The 24,688-nt window shown below is 37.7% G+C and overlaps 1 protein-coding gene across 1 annotated transcript in view; it reads left to right on the plus strand.

Moving 5' to 3' along the window:
* Positions 1 to 2,086: 2,086 nt before the first annotated feature.
* TBC1D8B (TBC1 domain family member 8B) overlaps positions 2,087 to 24,688 on the plus strand; it is a 30,989-nt gene continuing 8,387 nt past the window's right edge. The window contains exons 1-13 of the mRNA XM_009275380.1: positions 2,087 to 2,216; positions 4,398 to 4,508; positions 8,533 to 8,651; positions 9,286 to 9,511; positions 10,453 to 10,693; positions 12,161 to 12,368; positions 14,016 to 14,183; positions 15,520 to 15,669; positions 18,615 to 18,765; positions 20,178 to 20,392; positions 21,043 to 21,160; positions 21,865 to 22,150; positions 23,850 to 23,979. Of these exons, the coding sequence (XP_009273655.1) occupies positions 2,087 to 2,216; positions 4,398 to 4,508; positions 8,533 to 8,651; positions 9,286 to 9,511; positions 10,453 to 10,693; positions 12,161 to 12,368; positions 14,016 to 14,183; positions 15,520 to 15,669; positions 18,615 to 18,765; positions 20,178 to 20,392; positions 21,043 to 21,160; positions 21,865 to 22,150; positions 23,850 to 23,979 (2,253 nt within the window). The remainder of the gene's footprint in view (positions 2,217 to 4,397; positions 4,509 to 8,532; positions 8,652 to 9,285; positions 9,512 to 10,452; positions 10,694 to 12,160; positions 12,369 to 14,015; positions 14,184 to 15,519; positions 15,670 to 18,614; positions 18,766 to 20,177; positions 20,393 to 21,042; positions 21,161 to 21,864; positions 22,151 to 23,849; positions 23,980 to 24,688) is intronic.

The raw sequence follows: 24,688 nt of genomic DNA on the forward strand, positions 1-24,688 counted from the left end.
TGTGTGATGAACTGACCGCAACCCCCATTCCCCATCTCCCTGCACCGCTGAGGGAGGAGGAGGTAGAGAAAATCGGGAGTGCAGTTGAGCCCAGGGAGAAGGGAGGGGTGGGAGGAAGGTGTTTTAAGATTTTGTTTTATTTCTCATTACCCTACTCTGATTTGATTGGCAATACATTAAATTAATTTCCCCAAGTCGAGTCTGTTTTGCCCATGATGGTAATTGCTGAGTGATCTCCCTGTCCTTATCTTGACCCATGAGCTTTTTGTTGCATTTTCTCTCCCCTGTCCAGTTGAGGAGAGGAGTGATAGAGCGGCTTGGTGGGCACCTGGCGTCCAGCCAAGGTCAACCCACCACACCTATCTATCACAAACTTACTTGTTTTACAGTATTTTTTCCCCTTTGGTTGTGCTCTGATTAGCCTTTGAATTCTTCAAATTGTAGAAGTGAGCAGTAATTGCCAAAATGACACTGTCTGTAGCTGCAGAATATCACTTTCTGCAGTTGTTGCCACTCAGGGAGAGCTTTTACAGTAATTTCAAACAGCTCTTTTTTATGATGATGTAAATAAACTAAGAGCGAGAACTCAATTGTACATCGAAGTGTCTACTTTCCAGAATCCTTAGTGTAATGGGGCTGACCAGTGTTGTGCTAATAGAACATTTCTGTTTGTAAGGAACTCTTACAGTCTTCTAAATGTTTTATGTCCCTTAACACTTCTAATGTAGCAAATCAGGAGGCTGTCTGATCCAGTTTTAATAGAATTAATTATTGACCTCAAAGGTACTCTTATGCATTAGAGGAGAGAACAGGTTTGTGCTGACTATGCTTCAGAACAATAGTGCTCTTTTAAAAAAAGACAACAGCATGTTTTTTTTGCTTCCGATTCTTCATCAGTAAAATGAAACTTATATTATTCTGTTTGCCTTACACTAGTCCCACAAAGGATAGGAAGTAGTCAGATTGCTGGGTATGATATACACATTTAAAATAAAGAAGAATGTTAGCAGTAAAAAAGATGTAATTGACAGCTATTCCAGGGGAAAAAAAAAAAATCTTTGAGATTGTTGGTTGAAAAGGACCAAAAAAAAAAAGCGAATATTAATAGTCTTTTGATGTACTTGGTGAAATAAATATAGAAAAGCAAAGTAGTGTTGCCCCCAAATGGCAAAATGCTGGGCAGTTATTTTCATGTAACATACTGGCTTTATTGCCATAAATTGGTACAGCTGAGAGCAAAATTCATTGCTCTGCAGCGAATGTTGATATTTTGCTAACCAAGTGTTTAGAGACTTTTGGGAAGAACTCATCCTTATTTCAAAGCTATTCTGGATTCCTTGCCCTTTATTTTGTTCTAGGGTATTTTACCCTATTTATTTAAGTATCTAGGGTATTTCCCAGTAGTTTTACTCAAGTAGCTATGAAACTGAAAATGTTTTCTAAAAGCAGAGCCCTTTCTCTGTGTAAATATGCACCTTCCATATCTACAGCTGAAGTCATTCCCCGAGTGAGGCAAGAGGATGATTTAGGTGGAATCCCCAGCAGAAACTGTGGGGTGTAGCTTTGAGCAGAGATGAGAATAGATGACCTTCTGTAGGTTGTCCCTAAAGTTGGTTGTTTGAGAGCAACGTGTACTGCATTTCATTAGCAAGGGATTGGCAACTATGGCCTGAGCTGCTTTTTCCCCTTGCCTCCCTTATGGAGATAATGCTAGTTTCTGGGCTGCGCAGTTACTGATTCTTTTGTTGCCTACTCCTTTATTTTACAATTAATATCCTTGTCATTATACAGGTGAATTTTAAATCTCTGCAACCCTGGAAGTGAATCATTCTTCAGTAGGCTTGTATGAATGGAGTTAGTAGAGTGCCAGCAAACCGCTCAGCAGTGGTCTTACTTGCCTGGGTGAACATGGTTCTTGATTTCCTGTTGGGAAACAGCAGTAAAAGGGAGTACTTGCTGAGAAGCACCCAACTACTTGTAGTTATGGAAACCCTAACTGATAATACAGTATTCAAAAAATTCGCAGCTCATAGAGCACTTTCAGGACTAGGGTAAGAAGGTGAGACTCTGCTGATTCCTCGCAATTATGCCAGTGGCCATAGCCATGGAATTAGTTCGTAAGGTATTGAGTATTTATCGGCTTAAGCGCAAACCTGTAATCTATGTCACATTCGTGGACCAAGCAGTATTGACTAGTGGGACTGTTGAAGTGACTGGTACTAACCTGGTGCAGTTTCTTGTATCTAAAATCTAATGACCTTCCAAGTAGACAGAAACTTACGGCATTTTGAGGAGTGCTGCTTCCTAGTGCACTGTTCTAATCATTCTCTCAAGCTGAGTGGTTGCGTTAACCTTATAAATGGTGACTAATGTCCTTGTACTGTATATCATAACAGTAAATGATATTAGGAGAATTATGAATGAAATACTAAAACATTTGCTGAAGCAAAGCCAACTTTGAGATCAGCTCAGTGTTATGACTCACTCAGTAAGCTAAAGCTCTTTAAACAGACATAAATGTTGTTATCTATTCAATGTCTGACTTCAGTTAGAAACTACAAAAAAATTCTACTTTCCAACAGTAGCTTACAATCTATGAATTGCAGACAAGACAAGATAGTATTTTTGATTGATGTAACGTACTGGTCTTTGGGTTTTTTTTTGTGTTTTTCATTATTATTCACTTCCATTTTTTTTTTTAAGAGAAGCAAAAGCATTCTGAAACTTGAGTAGCCACAGTAAGGTAGCCACAGTAAGGTAGTCACACAGGCTCTATGCTGAAAGTGTATCCTTAGGAAACCATGTTCTGAGGATGATTGTCTAGACTTCTCAATTTTATCTTACTTTGCTTTCTTGTATTCTGTCACAATCGTTATTTTTCAGAATTTGAGAAAGGGTTAATGGAAAGAAAGTGTAACAAAAAGTACCAGAAGCCAACCTAAAAATTCTGAAATAGCTTTTGAGGGATGCATTTGAAATGATCTAAATCTAATGCTTCTGTGGAATATTAAAAACCTGAATCAAAAGATCATTTTCCGTTAAACATGGAAGGGTACTTAGAGGTGCTATAAGGGATATATTAACTTTGCATACAAGCTCTCTACCCTAATAGTATTTTTTTGGGAATGCCCTGCATCCATGATCTCAGCAGGTTTGTGGAACAGACTTTACAGCATCTCTTTGGGTACCTGCATCTCTCATATTTTTTTGGGTAATCTCATCTCTTATTTTGCAGTTCTTCTGTAGGAGAGTAAAAGCTCTGTGTGATTGCTTTGGTAGCTTTGCTTTAGTTGAACTTTCCATTTATATGGCCATGCTAGAAGGATGGCAAGCATAGGAAATACAGGAAGGAAGCATAAGATATTGTAGCTTGTATGTTTGTTTCTGTTGTAACAAGAAGAAAAAGTTTTACTTGTGCATTAGGATCCAAAGGCTTGTATTTCTTCTGTATGGATTTTTCTTCTTTTAGAATTCCCTGATTCTTAGATTTGAAAGGAACTTTTAAGATATCTGGGCTAATATTTTTATTACTGTGCAGAAAGAATGATTTTGGCAGCCCAAATAAAATGCATACTCATTTTCTCAGGAAACTTTTTGCACCCAGTTATGAAGAAATGAAGTATGTCTCAATGAAATGAGTATATTTTGATCTGAACTCTGTTTAATAGGAGCGAATTCAATATCTAGTGGCAGGGAGGTGACATGGCCATTGTATCTTGGGTGTAGAATCTATATGGGTATAATGCACTTCATGTAATATACTTATGCATGTGATGGTAGGATGAAATATTAGTGTTCCATATTTTATGTAGGAGTCATCTGATAGACTGTTTATGAAGAATGGCAGGCATTTTCTAGCTATATGTGGTATGAGCAGCAAAACTTTTGTATGTACAGAAAGTATGATGTGGTGTTCTCATGTAAAAATGGTGGGATTTTTATAAAAATCAGACATAATGGAATTAGTCTCCTAAGAGATGTTTCCTGTGACTGGAAAACAGAACAACAGTAAATGACTAATTAAGAGGTAGTTCAATTACTGCTTGTGCTCGTTGAAGGCTGGGAACTACCATGTTAGGTTTCAGGTTATCCTCTGGTTTACCATACTACATGGCTATCGCTTCCAAGGGGGTCATCTCAAAAAACTTCTTCACCCTCATTTTGTGCTTATAATGGTTTTTACTAGATCAAAATATCATCACCTCCCAAAGAAGTTCCTCTGGGAGCACTTTTTGCTTTACTCATTTGTGCTTCTTATTTTCTCAGAGTTCATTAGTCCTTACTTGGACTAATTCCTATACACTACATTCCTATTCACTAAGAAAGGAATCAGAAGTGAGTGTACATTTCAAAACCTTAGTTTCACTATGCTCTATACGTTTTCTTGAATGCAACAGGTCTTCTCGTGGGAACATTAGATGCTGTGTTGGATTCTACATCGAAAGTCGCCCCATTTCGCATCCTGCATCAGACACCAGACTCTCAAGTCTACTGGTCCATTGCATGCGGTACGTACTATGATTTAGACGCTGAGTTTATAAAGTGAAAGACGAGGGTACAAAGTGCAGGATCCACTTTTGGGTTAATCCTCTCGCTTCATTATTCATTCCCATGACCTCTAAATGTTTAAAATTATTTGCAAACCTGAGATTGACAGTAGTATGTGGTTCCAGTTTTTCAGAATATATCTATGGACTTCATATTACAACTTCCAATTGCCTGCTTTCTGCAGTAGTCCATCAGGTACTAAAGCCTTGGTGCTCTCTTAGAATAACATAGGCGCAATCTTTTCTTCTGTAAGCTGCAAGTGTAACTTGGCACAGTTCAGGATGATAGGGATAAGTTGACCCTTGGGCGTACTAAGTGTGCTGTAGGTAGGAATAACAGGAACTGCTTATCCTAATGTTTTTTTCTACTTTATCTTTGCTTGTTAAAATGAGCCAGGTTCCCAGTCATGATCAGAGCTGAATTATTCCTCATGTCTGTTGCTCTTGTAGTGTAAGAAGTTTTCTTTCTCATGTTGCGTTATTAATCAGTAGGAAATGGAAAAGAAAATTGACCTTGAGAATGGAGTATGTGATTTTTACTAGAGCATGCTTTTTGATAGCGGGCATGGGTTTATTTTGTTGTGTTTTTTTTTAAATTTTTGTAGCTTCTCCTGAAAATAAAGTCTTAATTCCTTTATACAGGATGCTTAACTACTGGGTGTCCAAAGAGATCTCCATTCCAAAAGTTGACAGGACTCTCTTATTCTTTACGTGCATTATTGGTTTTTCTTCTGAGGCATGGTCTTGTCTTTATATTGAAATTAACTAATATTGTCATGTGGTCTAATGCTAAAAAGTCACTGTTGTGGAATTAATCTATTTCTTAGGCTTATTGAGAACTCTGAAAACATCTATAATTACAGTGAAAAAGAACCATATGTTTTAGTCCATTTTTCCAGGCTTTAATTTTTTTTAATTAGTAGTGTTCTTTAAAGAAACAAGGCTCCATCTAGACTTCTTTGGGCTCTAGGCCTTCCTTTTAGTTGCCTGTTGTAAAAGATGAGCTTTGCAGGAAATCTGTCATTCTGCGAACACTTACATACATGAGTAATTCCACTAGTAAGTGCTGTGCTGTTTTTACATTGGATTTTGCTGTTATCACCGTATTATGAATCTTCATTGCTTCAGCTTAAATGAAAAATTGTGCCCCTTGCTGTCTTTTCTATACCGTTAGCTACTTTCAAAATTACAGATTTGTTCTTTTAGGTGTTTAGTTCATAGTTTACACATTTCATGCTGTAATGCTAATCTGCTCCTCTTCATGTTCTGCAAGGGCTTCTCTGAAGGGCAGTAGTCAGTGAGAGAACTGTTTAATAACAATTTAATGTAATTCATTACATGTCACATTAAAAGGGCAGCCTTATAAAGTTGATAGAATTTGAACAGTTTGTGAATTGGCAGTAAATAAAATTTTAGGACTACTCCTGAAGAAGTCAGAACTGATGACAGGCTGTCAAAAAGGTACTTTGATAAGTATGTTGGAAATACACTGGGGAATTCGAATGCTGTCAGGTCAGCCCTTGCAAAAATATGAAGGGTATTCTTCACCTTAGGACTGAATTTATATCAATTCTGTGCTGCGTAAGTATGCTTTACAACAAAAGGCTACATAATGTAGTTGTACTTTGTGTTAGAAAACAGATTGTTCCTTCTGTGAAGTGAAGAAATTGAAGAGACTACATTTTGTTCCTGCTGTTACATAAGGATTTGAAACAGTGCTCCTAAATCATTTAAATATTTATTAAAAAGTTTCATCTTTACTGTGTCACATCTGTGCCTCTGATTCACACTGTGACTCAAATAATTGGTCTACGTATGTAGTCTGAGAAAAATAATTAGTTTGTGATTTAATTGCTGTGTTAATTACTCTTCATATAATTTTTTAAAGTGGTGTTGCAAATCCACCCTGTGTAGTGCAGTCTAACTATTTAACCATATTTAGAACAATTTCTCATCTTTACTGTGTCACATCTGTGCCTCTGATTCACACTGTGACTCAAATAATTGGTCTACGTATGTAGTCTGAGAAAAATAATTAGTTTGTGATTTAATTGCTGTGTTAATTACTCTTCATATAATTTTTTAAAGTGGTGTTGCAAATCCACCCTGTGTAGTGCAGTCTAACTATTTAACCATATTTAGAACAATTTCTATTCATTCCCAAGGCAACTTTAACTAATTCTGTGGAGTCCATTGAAAGGTGTTTAATTAGTCTTTACAAAGTAAATTGAGAAAAAGAAATTGTTAAAGGTGTTTTCTTGCTTAGGGGTATTCATAGTATGTGATTACACTGACTGATTTTATTTGTGAGCATTCCTGTGGAGGATGAAACTGCCAATTAATTTATATTCTAGAATCCCTTTATTCAAACCTATGTAAATTCTTTCCCTCTCTTTCCCTCTCCCTGTCTCCCACCATCTGAGGGGGAGCCACCTATCTTTAAAGAACTCAGTATTGAATTTGCTGGACCTCTACTATTGTTTCACTAGTATCATCTCTGCTTATTACCTATTACCACGTGCATAATTTGTAATTGAGTATGTGAAAAGAATAAAATGAATTATCATAAGCATTTTGGAGTTGGCCTACCACATTTCTCTAATTATAAAAGTAGCTAGTGGCTAAGAGTGTTCCTTTGTATTTAAAGTAAACCAGTAATATAAATGTATTTCTGGAATGTTTAGGTGAGATAGGTTTTTCTTTGCTATAAAGTTGCAGTGACATTCACCATATAGTAGGTGATAGCTCTCTGAAACCTAGATTAAAAAGCAGTGTAAAGTAAATAAATTAACAAGGTTGGCTTCTCTCCAAGGTGTTTGAAAATGCAGTATTTATATTTTTGGAACATTGAATTTTATCTTGGCTCTATGGTTTCTACATTCCTTACGGTTATTGATAACAGTTTTTTTTAAGATACTCCTCCTTTTGCACATATGTAATGAAAGGAAAGAAAACAGTCCTTATTCCTGTGTGTTTGAGTCCCAGAGGGTCCAGAAGAAAAAAATAACTAATTCTTGTGGTGCCAAACGTTGTTTGAAGGATCGTTCAGCTTGTATGAATCAGTGAGCCTTTTTTCCTGCATCAGGAGTTAGTTCTGGTATATGTTTTCCATATGGGGTGCAGCTGTGCTTTCTTCCTCTTGTAGAAGCCTGCAACTGCATGAAAACAATGCGTTTGGAATTACAGCATAGGTGGAACTTTATTGTAGGTAGGATGACATTGTTTCCTGAACGGTGGTTGCCTAAGCTTTGGCGTGGTTAGAAATGTAGTTAAATTGTGACTTGATAAAGAATGAGATAAAACCATGACCTACACTGAGCACAAGTAAGTAGCAATTGATTGATTATTGTAAGCAGCGTAAATGGTTGTTTCAAGTATCCAAAGAGAAATCTTTGCTACCTTCCTGGTTACAATGATGTATTCTTTACATCCTTACACATGGTAGAAGGGATTTTGCACAGCAGGTCTAAGTCTTGGAGTTCTACTCTGGAAACTGTTGTGGGCCAGTGATCACAGCTGAGGATATCAAAGGCCCAGATTTCATTTTCTTCTTAGTCTCATGAATTGGATCTCACATTTCCCACCTTCTAGACTATTAGACTGGGAGTGTTCTAGCGATGCTCTGCCATCCATGTTGGGGAGGTACTGCTGAGCTGAAGGAACTGTCAGTCCAAGTCAGGCTTCAGCACTGAGCCACACAATGTTGACAAAGCTGAGATGCTTCTGGACGTAAAGGCTAGAAATATAGCTGCATAAAGGGCTTGAAAGATAAAAACACAGCAGTGCACATTTTTAAGGTACACCAAATACATTTTTAGCGTACACAAGAGCTGGACAATAAATTTGAGACTTGTGATTGGGACTTGTATATCTAAATTACTCTGTGATTCGGGAATTTACTAAGTATTCTCTTGACTAATATTTTTAGTGAAATGATTAAAGTCTGTTCTAATTTTAAGTAATACTAACTTTCTCTTTCAATCAGGATCCAGCAGAGAAGAAATAACAGAACACTGGGACTGGTTAGAACACAATGTTATGAATACTTTATCAGTATTTGATTCAAATGAAGATATTACGAGCTTTGTCCAGGGAAAGATAAGAGTAAGTAACAGGCACGTGACATAATTGGGAAAGGCTAAGTATTTTTTAGCTCTAAACGTACACGAATAACATGTCCTTTTTAGAATATCGAAGGACAGCATCGTAATGCTACATACTTCTGATTGAGTAGTATGTGGCTGTTAACTTCAACACACTCCATTGTTCCTGTTTATCTGCCCCACAGTTTAAGTAAGGTTGTTTGACATAAACTCTTCTTGGTAAATGATACACTGATGCCTTTAGATAGTGGTCTAAAACTGTTGATAAATTATTTCACAATAATTTTAATAATGCCTGGGAAATACATGGTATATTTTTGTGAAGGTGCAACAGCTCACTTTATGTATACTAAATATTTAGCCCAGGAATTCTTGTGATTAAGTGAGGAAAATATATCTATTTCAGAAGAGGAGACCTGGGAATGTGCGTCTTGCTCAAGTTGTGTGGGAAACTTGGTGGATGAGTCTGAAATAGCACATTTGATTTGTGACGTGTGTTTTGATCCTCAGACTATTCTTCCTGTTCTAAAACTTACTGTCCTGCTAGGAGAATGCTATGCTGTATGGATGCAGGTGCATATATGACACCCACCCACATGGATGCATATATAAAGTAACTGGTTCTTTTGTTTTAGGGTTTGATTGCTGAAGAGGGAAAAGGTTCGTTTGTAAAAGAAGACGATCCTGAGAAGTTTCGTGAAGGTCTTATGAAGTTTGAAAAGTGTTTTGGATTACCAGAGCAGGAGAAGTTGGTTACCTATTACTCATGCAGTTATTGGAAGGGCAGAGTGCCCTGTCAAGGGTGGCTTTATCTTAGTACCAACTTCCTTAGCTTTTACTCATTTTTGCTGGGAGCAGAAAGTAAGTAAGCCTCGATACTAAGCCTAGTCCCTTCACATTTTACTGTTTATCTTTCAGATTTGGGAGAATTCTTCCTATGTCCTAAGGGGGCTCTTTTGCCATGTGAGCAGATGTCAACACAGAATAGAAAAAACTGCAAATGTAAAATACTTTATGGAAATGAATACATTTGGGTAACTTACTACACAATGTCCATTAGTCTTCTTCCTCTACATAAGCTTCAGAGAGAAGGCAGACCTGTTGCAGTTGACTGTAACTAAAAGTTGTCCATCATCTTTAGTTCATGCTGCATATTAATTCAGTCTGTGAGGATTACAGTTATTCTTCACACACAGACTTAATATTTCACATGGGTACACTACGCACTCATGATAATTGCACATATCTTTTTTTTCCTGTGTAACATTAGTTTGAAATGCCTGAACAAATGCCTCTAATAGTGTGAGCTATGACTGTATTTATGTGAAAACTAGAAAGCATAAAGAAAGTAGGCTCCCTTCTAAGCTAATTTTCATTTGTATTGGGAAATGTCATAGCTAATGGGCGTGGTTCCTCTAAATGCCAATACATGATTGATTTACTTTAAGAAGCCTTATTGGTAAACTGTTAAAGTGGGGTAGCTTATATGATGGTGTTTGTTTCCAATTTGCAGTTTCACATGAGAGCGAAGAAAAGGTGGTGTAAGCTTGTATTTTCATACATGGTGTGTCTTTAATGTTTTTCTTTCTATAAAATTCTTTCTAATGGAATTATTTTATAGGAATTGTGAGGATAGTGTTTTTTGTGCTTGTGAGTTTGTAGCCCCTTCCAAGTGTGTTATCATTTAACTACATTGCTTAATTATATTTTATCAGTACTGTTGACTACTACTTTTCTTTTTTTAATACAAGGGCAGCAGCTAATGAGAAGTTGCTCACATCTGCTTATATTTGTATTTTCAGTAAAACTTATTATCTCCTGGGATGAAATATCAAAACTTGAGAAGACTTCCAATGTGATTCTGACAGAGAGCATTCATGTGTGCTCCCGTGGGGAAGATCACTATTTTTCCATGTTTTTGCACATTAGTGAAACGTTCCTTCTCATGGAGCAGCTGGCAAACTATGCTGTTAGGAGACTTTTTGACAAGGAGACATTTGAAAATGACCTAGTCCTTCATGACCCTCTGCAGATCACCAAGAGGTAATATATTACTTAGAGTCTATCTGCTCTGGGCCCAGAACTTTTTTAGGCAAAGGGGAAGAGAATCCTTGTCTCAAGGAGATATGTAAATGTCAGCAGAGCTGGTGTTCTCTTAAACAAGTGTCTCATTAAAATTTGGGATCAAAGCAATGTGAGGCATTGTAATTTGTTACTTTGCAGTATCAAAAGTCTATATGAAGGCAGGAAGTGATCAAACCCTCAGAGCTGGTTTTCAACCATTGGGTTTATAGTAGTTTGAATTTTTAAAAGGCATTCTAACAGCTGCATTTAGGATTAGAAAATTAAGAATGAAGCCGCAGTGTCTGCAAAGAGACCTGATGATGAGGAAGGATAAGGTGGAGAAGAAATCATTTAATAAACATGTGTAAATAATAACTGTGTGACTTTTCTGCCACTGGAGATGGCTGATAAAATCAATGAGTTGCAGATGTGTGTGTGGCTTTCCTTACTTACGACAGTATTTTAGGCAGTGGGAAAGATTTAAGTAGCCTGATGGTTAGGGTCCTTCCTTCTCAAGGAAGGTGCGTGATTATTCCTTGTAGTAATTTTGTGGTTTCTTTTCAGTTCTGGTTTCTGTTGAAGCAAATGTTGCCTTTTCCTCAGAGACCTGTCCAAATTTTCACTCAAATGTTCAGATTTTGATCTGTGGACCACAGCTATTTACTGTGAAAAGTAACCAGGAAAAGCAAGTCTGTTGTTAGGTAATTTAAATTCACATAAAGGGACTAAATCTTTGTTGGATAATGTCACCTATCTGCAAATCAGAAATTATGATAAAGCATTTTTCTGATAATTGTTCCTACTTAAAGCTCCATGCACCTGTGATTTAAGAAAAAAAAAAAAGCTATTTAGTTTTATAGTACACTGATAATAAAACCTGTTTTAGGTTGTATTTCCTCGGTAATTGATACCTCAGTTTTGTAGCAATGCTGGAGAAGGATGTTGCTCTACAACCAAAACATTGTTTCTGGCTGCAGTTACCTGTGAAGAATTAGCCCATTGCAGATGTCTACAATATGTGCTACATTTCTAGCTAATTAACCCTCTGTCAAGTCAAAACTTGTTTTAGGTTTAAATGGACTTTTCTGATGGGTGGGGAAACACAGCAGATTAGGCTATTAGTACATTTTTCTGCACTACCTGTAGGCCCTGATTCAGCAGAGTGCGTTACTGCGTAAGAACGTGCTTGAATCTATTCCTGTTTAGTGAAGTATTTAAGTATTTTGTTAAGCGGGTGTACATAGATAGGTGTGGTCCTGCTCTTTGTTGCCTCCTCAAGCAAAACATTGAACCCTCCAGACTGACCCCATGGATTATGGGAGAGCATGATGTTTTACTGTCTTTTCCCAAGGTATTTTTAACTTTTGTATTTGTAAAGACATTTTAAACTTACTTAATTTTTCTTTTCTCTCTCCTACCCTGTTTTTTGTTTTGTTTTTAATCTAGAGGCCTAGAGAGCCGTGCCCACAGTGAGCAGTTTAGTGCATTCTTCAGGCTACCCAAAGAAGAGACCATGAAGGAAGTTCATGAGTGCTTCTTATGGGTTCCTTTCAGTCATTACAACACCCATGGGAAAATGTGCATTTCAGAAAACTACATCTGCTTTGCTAGCCAAGATGGCAGCCTGTGCAGTGTAATCATTCCATTAAGAGAGGTAATGCAAACTACAAGTCAGAGCCAGTTATACCAGAAGTTTTGCGCTTGTGTAGTTTAATGCCAGTTTAGCAGATTTTAATTGGAATCTGCTTACTTTACATGATGTCATACATTTCCCCCTACTTTGGGTACTGCATGTAGGAATTCTGTTTGTAGGTTTCTAGAACTGCTTTCATGATTCAGCTCTATTCCCTGTATCCTCTTTCCCTTTTCTATTTACTCTGATTTCTGTAGCTGGGTACAGAATCCAAATTTTTTAATACTTTTTTTTTTTTTAAATGAAAAAGCTTATGCTTAATTCTTAAAGTTGAGTTAATGAGAGATTCTCAAGATAAAAAGTAAAGAATTGGAGAGGGTAGAGGATCTTGAAGATTAGTAATCGCTCTGCTGTGTTTCTTAGCTCAGTAGCGCAATTCTTTTTGCAGCAGTTGAGCGGTGCTGTCTGTTCAAAAGTCTGTAGGAAAATCCATTGACAGTCGTCGGTGAACAAGTATCAATGCCATTACAGCTGATAGTCTCAACAGACTGAATAAGGACCATATTGTAAAGGACACAGCATTCATATTTCTATAGAGTACTATAGCTAGACTGTGGAATAACTTCTGGAAAAAAAAAAACCTTCTCCATCCCTCTCTTGACTTCATGGGATCTGGGACATTGCCACATTTCAGTCTTCCAGTGTTAAAAGCTTTTCATCAGCACCCAGACGTATTTTCCAAAAGCCTAAAAATTAACCAGGTTCTGTGATTGGTCTACATACTCTCGTGTACATACTGCCTGACATAAGGCACCTGACGTCGGGGGGTGAGCTGAGCTAATTTCAGCCATACACTGCAGGTGAGCTGAGCTAATTTCAGCCATACACTTGGTGTTCCCCACCCAGGTAAAGCAATTTATTTGATTGTTTATAAATAGTCCTGCAAATGATAGAGAATTCCATAACCTGTGAAAAACAAGAAGAGGCTGTGTTAAAGGAGCTGACTCTAGATTTATTCTCGTGGATTGTCAGGCCCTCACTATTTGTTCTACAGCAATGCAGAGTTACTTTATTTCAGTGGTCTTTCATTCTTTACCTATAACAATGTAAAAGCATCAGCAATGGCAGTCAGTCTAGCTATTCATGATTGTCTCACTTGTACTTGCATTATTAAAGTGTATTAACTGCTCTAATCTGTAACTGTTCTATCATGGCAATTAAAATCAGCTCCAGCTGTCATGTGTTATCACAGCTGTCTTTGAAAGGGTATTCTCAGTGGAAATTCATTCTTGTGAAACTTGTTTCATTTGATTACTTGCAAAAGCCATGTTTTGTCTGCTTTCGGATGGTAGGAAGAAAAGTAACAGCTTCAGCAGGTAGAAGGAGGCAAAATTTTCGAATAAGCTCAGCACTCACAGCGGGGAAGATCTTTTCAAAGATTTTTGGTACTCTGTTGAAAATCTATCGCATAATACTTATTACCTTGTGCTAAAATAGCTCCAGACCACTGGGCTTAAAAGTAGTGAGTTTGCTATTTGTGTTACTAATTCTGCTTGTGGGGTGCTTCATACTACTGTTTCATGTACACATGTATTTTTAATAGGTTTTCTCTTTTAGAAGTAAGCTGGTAAGATTTCTTGCCTAATTTATGTGTCTTTGCTTCCATAGGTCACAGGGGTGGATAAGGCAGATCCAGCCAACAGAGGAGTCAGCATTAGTACCAAAGGAAAAACAGCTTTTCGTTTCACGGAGGTTAGAGATTTCGAACAGCTTGTGGCAAAGCTCAGAATGAAATGCAATGCAACTTCAAGTCCACAACACATCATAAATACAGAGGTAGCTGCTCTGCTAATTCTAATTTCTTAGTACGTGTTCCTAGGAATAAGGTTGTGTAGTCTTACTAAGAGTTTACGTATTGTTGTCAGTGTTTCGCTGTGTAATGCAACACATTTATATTTAAGCCTGAATCTAGACACAAGGTGGGTAACAATGTCTGCTCTACCTCTAGATTTCAAGTTGTCTAAATCTTTTTTTTTCCTCTTTAAAAAATCATGTTCCCATCTCTTGCCTTAAGACCCTTCACATTAAAACAAAAGTCCACCAGTCTGATGTAAAATGATGTGTAGCTGTGTTGTTTTTTGCCAGCTGACTATTTGACTCAGGAAGTTGATGGAATGATTGTAAGGTTGTTTCTAGATGTGAAGAAATCTGTATGTGTAGTTTCATGCATGAGAAATAAGAAAGCAATGACAAAACATCCTTAACAAGCATTACTTATTATAGTTGCTGTACCTCTTCCCTGAAGATTTTCCCCTGGAAAAAAATTAAATAGATTCAGCTGGCGTAGGCTCTAAAGTGAGTTGTAAGAGTGGAGAAGCGTACAAATAAATACCTCTTGGTAGAAAATAATCAGTATATCAGTAAAATCTCTACTTTGAGATTTTGATTCTTAAGGGTTAAAAGGCAGAAATGAGTAATAAAAGCAAGATAGTTTGATATCAGCAGAAATGCTCAGCTGATAAGGGTACAGCACAGCCTTGGGAGACCTGAGTGGTAAGGTCTGCTGCTCAAGGGCATTTCCTTTTAGATTACCTTATTTCAGGTTGTATCTGCATTATATTGACATACCATGCTAAGTCATGTACCTCTGGTTTTAAGGTGTGGAAAAATAAATAATACGTGCCCATATGAAAGAGAATGTGTTAAACAATGGTGCTACTGTGAATGCATTCTGGTTTTGGTTCTTTTACTTTATTTTCCATCAGGTTTTGAAAAACAATCCAGGTTCTAATGCTGGTTTTTAAATGCTCTCAGCATTTCTGTATAGTTCAGTATATGGCTCCATTTAATTTAATGTTTTTCTTTTGACTTCAGTGGTGATGGATGGTCAGGCCTCCCTACCTATTACAGTTCTCATTATGAATATTTGTCCTTTCATAATTAAGTTTTTGGCTGTAGAGATGGATTTTTTTCCAAGTGCAGCCTCCTGAAAGCCCAGCTGTGCAGAGCAGGGATTGCTGTTTTTAATTTATTTTGGAAGTCTGTATCTGGTACCTGTAACTTAATATCATAAACAATGATGGTTTAGAAGCAAAACGGTTTCTGGTATCAGTGCTGCTTCTTGAAGGATTGTTTGGCATTTATAACTACCACTGCTCAATTTTTTTTCAAGGTTGCAGCTAGTTCTGCCTCTGACAGTCCAAAGGATTTTGATGCAGGACCGTCAAAGATGGGTCAGAGAGATAACAGCAAAACTGTCAGTACAGAAGCCCTAATGACTGTCTACCATCCTCAAGATGCTGAGAATCTAGACTCTAAAATGGTAAGGGATAAAATGGCCAACAGTTTTTGGAATCTAATTGGAAAGGACTGAAGTATATTCAAAATGTATTCCAGCAAGGCTGCTGATTTCCTCTGGGGCTTTGCCAATCTTCTTTCATCTGCATTTTCTGTATTTGGAGTCCACAGGGTGCTTCTTCATGGCTCCATTCAATTTTCTGCTCATCTTGTTTAATAATGATATGCCTTATCTTCATGGAGCTAATTCCTCCTGCTCTTCCACCCCTCAGGGAAGAGTTGGCTGTTTGTTTTATGATAGTGAACATGTTTCGTTTCTATCTGAATTGTCAAGATACAAAGTCACTACAAATGCTTTGGGAGCAAGGAGAATGTTATCAAGAAATTGACTTAATTTCTTCCTTGCTTCATTCTTTTGCAGTTCTGTTTAACAAAGTTATGCTCTGGAGAATGTTTCTTCAATTGTTTTTGCAGTAGGACATCCTATTTTTGCTTCTCCATAGTGTGTGCAAGAAGACAGAAAGGTTTTATTTTAAAATTAAGTCTTTCAGCAGAACTGGGTAAATTAAGATACGGAATTTTTTATATTAGAAATATCAGAAAATAAACACCCTTTGGGCAGGAGAAAAGGGAATCCAGATTTTTAAGTTCTGCTTTTTATAGTATGTTGAACAAAAGCGGACAACTCTACTTTTCCTTTTAGCACCTTTAATTGCTTTAACAATGTTAAATCTTACTGCTGCATGCGCAGAAAATGTAGTGGCAATGTTCACCCTGTCTCAGCCCTGGAGCCTCGCATGAGTTGGAGCACCTGATCATCAGTTGCTTTGCTTCAGAGAAATTGAATTGCGTTTTACATGCATAATCAATAGTTTATTAGTAATCTTCTACTTTACAAAGGATCTATTTCACTGTTTCTACTATCTCTGCCTCCTTCTACTCTGCAGGTAAAATGCCTGTAACTTCAATTTTGTCTGAATAGGGAATTTTTGCCACTTTTCATTTTGTGAAGCAGGTTTTACTTACATGGCTGGTCCCACTGAAGTTCAGATGCATACACTGTTATCTTCTATGTTGACAGAAATTGCTAGTGTGTAAAAAACATTCTATCTGGTTGATAAATATTTGATTAAACGTAAAACCTATATGGGCATAAGTGTTTTCAGCTATTAGTTCCCCTCCTTAATCCAACTAGACTTCATTCTCCTGCAAATTTTCCTGATTATTGATTCTCTCCTAGTGCCATTTGGAGCTCATGTAAATAAACTGAGGAAAGACTGAGAAACTGTGGGAGTATAAGGACACTGATGTCATGCCATCTCTCTGTGTCCTTTCCACCATTTGTAGCCATTCTGTTCCAAATCTGTCAACTAATATAATGCAACAAAGCATAATGAATCAAAAAAAGGAAGCAACCTGTTTGCCTGTTGAGTTTCTGTGGGATATTATTCCATCTGTAGCAAAGTTAGTACATTTTTATTGCGGTTAGCAAAGAACAGTTCATAGACATGTTGAAATCAAAATACGTTAATTTATCAGAGTAATTAGGCAGGTGTCTGTGACAGTGAGTTGACTTTGCAAATAATTACTTGCTTGATTTCATTGCGCTATCATGGCCAAATACTTTTTCTCATAGTTTGTTTGCTAGAGCTCTCAAATTAGCACAGAGAAACCTGCCACCACACGTAAGCAATCTGAACCTTCTATTTTTCCCAGTTGTCTTTTCTACTGCTTCATTCAATTTCATCTTTTTTCCTTCTATTGATTTACCCTTTACCAAGAAAATGTTACTCTCTTTATCACAAAGCAGCAACAAAAAATGGGATATTTTAAAATTGGCCCAAGTTACAGTAAGCAGATTTGTTTGTATGTATGTATCGTACAAACATATATATATATATATTTACATGGAAATAGCTGAAAAAGAATCTTATAAGAGGCAGTTTTAATGTACTTCTGATTTTTTGCCATAGGAATTATATCAAATGTTGAATTTTCTTATCCATTATGCTGGCAATGCATTTTTGGAACACCTCAGGAGAACTGTGATGGCAGAATTTGTCTGCACAGTTGCACCTTGCACTGGTTAGCTGTCTTACTGCTTTATCACTGTTCATTGACTCCCTTTAAGTCCCTAGTACTTCGTGGTCCTTTGATAATAATGTAGTTTTTGCTGATGTGGTGTCAAAGTTGCAAATGGTTCCATCTAGAGGTAACAAATAGGGCTGTCTACCTATTGATTTTTTTAAAAGAAGATAAGTTTAGCAGAATAGCGAACAATAAAACATAACAAATAGATGGTGATGACTTCATTTAAAATGAAAAACCAGCTTGCATACAGTTATTGCTGTTTATGGGTTGGAATCATTCTCAAGTGGAAAGTAAGGAAAAAGTTGAACTTAGGAGTGGCTTGAAAAAGGTGAAAGGGAGTGATTGTTTGCTGTCTTAATATAACAACAAGGGTGCTTCAAGTGAAGTTAGAAGGCGGCAGGTTTGTCTGGGTTCAGGAAGTAATTTGCAGGGAAAAATCTGCTGTGTATTGTTAAATTCAGAGAGATTGCCTCTGCTGAGGATGTGCCTGTGCTTCTATTTGCTGGGGAGTGGAGGAGGATTTTGCAGATGTTTGCTTGAACTTACTGTCCTGTGGCACTTGCTGTTGGTTTCTGTCAGATGGGATACTGGATTAGATTTACCTTTTGTCTGATCTGGTATAGACATTCTTGAAATAATATACTTTAAAGAATAGTAGGTCATGTAGGAGATAGCATTGTATGCCAAATTTATACTATGCACAGGTTAGATTTTGCTCTGATTTGCATCAGCATTCATTTCACATATCAATATGGATGCCAATGCCGTCATTTCCAGTTTATATGAATATATCTGAGAGCAAAATTTGGTTCTGTTCTCTGAAACTTGAGGAAAAATCTTCCAGTATACTTAGTGCTTGTCGTCTTCTGCTTTTCATAGTTGAAAGAAAAAATGAAAGAACAGTCCTGGAACATCCTCTTTGTCGAACGGGGACATGGTGTCAGTATGTTTCGAACAAAGAAGACTCGAGACCTGGTTGTAAGAGGAATCCCGGAGGCACTAAGAGGAGAGCTCTGGCTACTCTTCTCAGGTATTGCATAGCAAGTATAATTGATTCATTTTGTGGACTCTACTGTATGGATGTTGTAGTTACTGACTGAACGTAGTCTGACAAAAAATGCTCTTACCTCTGGCAATTTATCCAGATCTTTCCAAAGAAGGACACTTCAGAAAAAAAAAAAAAGAGGAACAGGATAATTTTGTCTATTATTTTGTTTTGCATTGATTCAAACTAAACCTGCATCTGCTTCTTTTACAACAAAGTCGACTGAAAAATAACAGTAAGAATACATGCTGTTCCAGGGGACAATCAGTTTCAGCAAAGCCTCTTTACTTGATAAAAAGAAAAGCATGTTTGTGGGACTGTGTTTCAATTGTTTTGATTTAAACGTTCTGAGAGGATAGCGTTACCAGACAAAAAAAAAAAAAATGTTTTCCTGGCAGAGAATTTGGCCCCAGTTGTTGGCAGCTCTTTGCTATATGCTGTTGTTTGGTTTAAAGAGTGAGATGTACAGGAATTGTGGACTCTCTTACACATATGGGATCTCTTGCCAAAGCTCTGAATGTGCTTTTGTGGCTTTCTTCTGTAGAACACAGCTGTGTCAGAGCACTGAACTTGAGGAAATGGAGGCCCAGGGAATTAAGACACTGCTTTACACCACCTCTGTGCGCTTTCTATTCCCGTTCACTGAAACACTTAGAAAAGCAGCAGCCGCTGACTTGATCAGGGTCATACAGGAATCCTGTGTCAGATTCAGAAAATGAGCTGCAGATTTTGAGGAGCCACCCAGGACCTTATCTGCTAGCTGTACTTGCTGTGTTCCCCTGGGCAGAGCTTTCTGCTGTTTTGGAGGATCTGTTTATCATAACAGATGTATTTTATACTCTTCATTCAGCCTACTGTATGGTAGTTCCTTCTGAGGACACGTGAACATGGATTTATCTTTGCTAGTGTTCTTTGAGCATTTACATAGGCATTTACGCTTCTGTTACCAGACCGATATCTCTGTCTTGGAAAGTGTTGACATAAAAGTTATGGAATTAATTAGGTAAATATCAATCCTTTGCCTAGTTTTTCTAATCTGTTTCCAGCTCTACAAACGGAAAGGTATTGTGTTTGCCAGAAAACTTGGGCAAAACTGTAGGTGAAAGGAAGTCCTCCCCCCGCCTCCCCCAATGAAACAAAAAAGTCAGTAAAAAATCAACTTGATAATGGAAAGTGACTTAGATTTCCTCCAAGCCTTATTTTATTTCGCTTTTCTGTTTTCATTTCAGAGTAATTCCATTAATTTCAGTAGAATTACTCTGATACATTACTGCAGTAACATCTGGAGATTCATGAGGTACCTCAGTAGTCACCAAAAATTTTTATACAAATTGCAGACAATCATGTAGATACTTTACTGTTGTCCTCTAATACTGTGCAATACAATGTGTTGGCAGGTGCTGTAAATGATATGGCATCCAACCCTGGTTATTACACTGAGTTGGTGGAAAAGTCCTTAGGAACGTGCACTTTAGCTACCGATGAAATTGAACGAGATTTACGTCGCTCCTTACCTGAGCATCCTGCTTTTCAAAGTGACACAGGAATTTCTGCACTCAGGAGAGTTCTTACAGCTTATGCATACAGGAATCCCCAAATTGGATATTGTCAGGTACAGCAGTTTTGAGACTCTTAGCGTTGGTTGTCTAAATATTAGCTTATGATGGCACCTCATAAAATCAATCACGTAAGTATGTAATGGTTTCTTGCTCAGTGGTTCACTTACTTTGCTTATGTCATCCCACTATGTTACATGAGTTTTTACATTGTACTTGAATTTTTTGATAAATGTTGTCATGTCCACTTCATATATGCCTTTGCATTCTTACTAGACTTTTAGCACTTGAATATATTTTTATGAGTTTAAATACTATGCTCTGTATTTAATAATATAGAGGTAAAAGTCTTATACTGGATATGGCTGGGGGGGGGTCCAGCCCTCCCTGAAAGATGCGGTAATGTCTTTGAGTTTTTACATTGTACTTGAATTTGTTGATAAATGTTGTCATGTCCACTTCATATATGCCTTTGCATTCTTACTAGACTTTTAGCACTTAAATATATTTTTGAGTTTAAATACTATGCTCTGTATTTAATAATATAGAGGTAAAAGTCTTATACTGGATATGGCTGTAGGTTATCCTAGCACTCTAGAAATGTGCTGTAAAATGCTTTCAGAAATACAAATTTTAACGAATGACAACAGTTGTGTTTTCACCATCTTTCCTCGTAAATGCTTCCTTTCCTGTTTAAATGTTACAGGCAATGAATATTTTGACATCAGTACTTCTGCTCTATGCTAAAGAGGAGGAAGCATTCTGGCTTTTGGTTGCTGTGTGTGAAAGGATGCTACCCGATTATTTCAATCGTCGAATCATTGGTAACATCCATCTGTCTCTTTATCTGTTTAGAATTGAATATAAATGATCATTCATCAAGAACAAATGTAAGGAATGAGCTGAACGCTGAACAGTGGAGAGAAACTGTTGCATTTGGTTCAGTATTGTGAAGTAGAAAATGGAAGTTACAGAGAACGTCCCAAGACTCCTCCTTAAGCAGGAGTGGATATGATTTTCAGATATTGTCGTTATTCTAGGCATAACTACTCAGGAAGTAGTCAATTAGACTATTATACTGTTCTTTTGGAATTATAACTGCAATTCATACTATCTATTTGAAATGTAGTCAGCTTAAATAAAGGAAAAAGTTACTCCAGGTACAGACTTACTCTTTGATCTCATACTCAGTACTTGCAGGTGTATATGCTAGAAGAAAATTGGACATGAAGTTTCTCTAACTGTAGAGAGCACGTATTGGCTGTCAGGAGAATCATTGGAAGTAGCCACGTACCCACAAAAGTGCTAACACTCTTTACAGCATGCAGCAAGGCTCTGGACCCATGCACAGAGTGCATAGCTTCCAGCATAGGGAACGAAGCCAGTGGTTCCATGCAGCTAGGCCTGTGTTTGCTTTTACAACAAAGTTGCATTAGGAAAGGGGCTTGATTTCTGGCCGGTGCTCTGAGAAAAGTATGCTTCTCTGTATTAAGACTTGGGTGGTGGTTTTGTTATCCTTTCCCTGCAGGTGCCTTGGTAGATCAGGCAGTGTTTGAGGAGCTCATCAGGGTTCATCTGCCTCAGTTGACAGACCACATGACGGACATGACTTTTTTCTCCTCGGTCTCTCTCTCCTGGTTCCTTACCCTTTTTATCAGTGTGCTGCCTATTGAAAGTGCAGTCAATGTGGTGGACTGCTTCTTCTATGATGGAATAAAGGCAATCTTGCAGCTGGGTCTTGCAGTGCTGGAATACAACATGGAGAAGTTGCTGACTTGTAAGGATGATGCAGAAGCAGTCACTGTACTTAACAGGTATCAGTGTAACTTTTATTCTTATGGGCTGCGTAGCAGCTGTTATAATTGCAAATAGATAAGTCATTCTGGGGCAGCTGAGGAGACATCTGGCCAAGACTTCCAAAGGCTTCAAGGGAATTAAGTGTTCATATCGGGCCAAAATTCTGGAAGGGGTGGCAGGAAAGTGTGCCTGGATCCTCTGAAATCCCATCCTCCATTAAAGTTCTTCTAAAACCATTGCCATTTTGTGTATTTTAAAGTAAAAGCAATGTGTTTTTTGCCTGGAATTTATGTCACTTACAGAAGGTGGCTTTCCTTAATGATGAGGTAATCTAGAGCACACTAAGACTGTTCCAAACAGTTCGGGCATCAGCTTACCGACAACACATTCTACAGCTCAGTTCTTGTAGTTTACGCTACTGGCTCCTCTGCTGCTAATGGCTTAAAATAGAAATAAGACAAAAAAATTACAATGAGGACAATCATGACCAGATGTTTGTTCTATATTAGCATTTAAAGAATAAATTCAAATATGCAACATAAAGTGCATTTTAAACTGATGAATTGCAAGCAAAACTTGCACAGTTTTTGCTTCACTACCTACCTAAATTCTGTTGTTTCTGCTGTGATTGTGTATCGTGGAGTATTAAAACAGCAAAATGACTGTACTATAGGAGTCACGAAGTTACGACTGTTAAGAACTGATAATAAGAATTTTCTTTTAGTGAGACTTTTAAATGTTGCATGTTTAAATAGGGTAGGAGCTACAGAATTAGCGAGGAAAATCTAATTTTTATTAGAAGAGACCATGCAGCCTGGTATTTATCGTAAAACCTAGCTGTACTCATTTAAATGTTTAACACTTAAAAAAACCTAACAGTAAGACCACATTCACCCAGTTTAAACGTACTACAATTTAAAATCTAGAAGTGTGGTGGTATTTTAATTTCTGCTTGAACCAAACAAGCTGCTGTTTCCACTTGACACCCAAGATTTTGATGATTATTATGAACTCTTTTTGAACTCTTGCTTTCAACATTTTATCTGGCTGAAACACTTTTGTTGCACAGTTAATCCAGCCTGCAGCATGCTGGTATATTTAAAAAATGATTACAGTAGTTGGCCTCTCCTCAAGAAAAAGCAAGCTATCAGTCCGTAGATGGGTGTTCCTTGATGTTGGCAAAGGAATTGGCCAGCCTCCATAATGGATCTGTTTAGGCTGGTTATGTAGGTATGATGAATAGGTGCAGACCAAGCATATCTTGGTTTATGCATATGAGGGAATTAAGATTGCCTTGGTCACAGTTCAGGACAAGCCTCTTTTCCTCTCTCCCAGTTATGTATTACAACCTCGCTAGGTGGATTAGAGAACCAGGGGAATGTCGAGGGGAATGCCAAGTGGAAGGGACCTTGGCAAGTCTCTAGTCTAACTTCCCAGTCAAAAGAGGATTACCGCTAGCACTAGATCACATCAGCCCTGTTATTGTCTAGCTGGGTCTTAAAAACTCCAAGGCTAGAAGCTCTACAACCTTCTCTGAATAGCCAGTTCCCATGTTTGTATACCTTTGTTCCTATTACAGCATATTTGTGCTACTCATGCTGATACTCTTTGCTATTTCCCATTCTCTGTGCACTTTTTCTTCAGTAGATGCTGATGTTACCGTTTTGTTGTGATAAACTGGTTCCTGCTGATTTCTCGTGTGTTTGCTTTGTGCAGATTTTTTGACAGTGTCACTAACAAAGACAGTCCTTTGCCTCCAGCTGTGCAGCAGGGCTCCAACCTCAGCAATACAAAGAGTGACCATCCAAAAGTGGACATTACTGATTTGATCCGAGAGTCAAATGAAGTATGTGTTCTTGTTGGGTATGTTTTTGCATCCCATGCAGTATTTACATTGCATGGGCTACCTTAAAAATAATGCAGCTGCATTGTACAGACTAGAGTAGAAAATCTGTCTAGATTGGTAGAAATTGGGCTCTGTATTTTTTGAGCCTCACTGAAAACCTTATAGGTTATGGGATAGGTTTGTTTTTGTATTGTTTTGGTTTTTTAACTGCCTGGAATGTGCTTGCTAGGCTGTCCTGAGTGGAGTTCCCTAGGTTCATCACAGGTCGTGTATTGCCATCCCTCATTCACTTTATTAGTATGTCAACTAAATGACAAAGTACAGCAGAAACGGCCCTTGCATTTACCAATTTGAGACTGATTACTGCACATTGCAGATAGCGGTAACATTTGACATGACAACCCGTACAGGAAACTGTGTACTTGAGTAGTTTGTTGTGTGGGTTAAATGACTGTTTAGAGATGTGTTGGGTGAGGAAGACCAGTTATGATCTTTTAGCACTTTCTTTCAATTTGAAAGTTTGATTTCTGCAGCGTCTAGCTTTGCAGCTCTGCATTGGGGAGGAAATAAGTCTAGCTTCTCCTTCTCCTTTTGTCCTCAGATTTGCATGAGGGGTTTCCTTCCTTGGCATGATTTGTATCAGGGTATTAATCCATTTGTAGGTAGGTTTCTGCTCAGCCCACCTGAGGTGAAAGGCAAGCGGAGAGAA

Source organism: Aptenodytes forsteri, unplaced genomic scaffold (assembly GCF_000699145.1).
Source record: "Aptenodytes forsteri isolate BGI_AS27 unplaced genomic scaffold, ASM69914v1 Scaffold143, whole genome shotgun sequence".
Lineage (NCBI taxonomy): Eukaryota > Metazoa > Chordata > Aves > Sphenisciformes > Spheniscidae > Aptenodytes > Aptenodytes forsteri.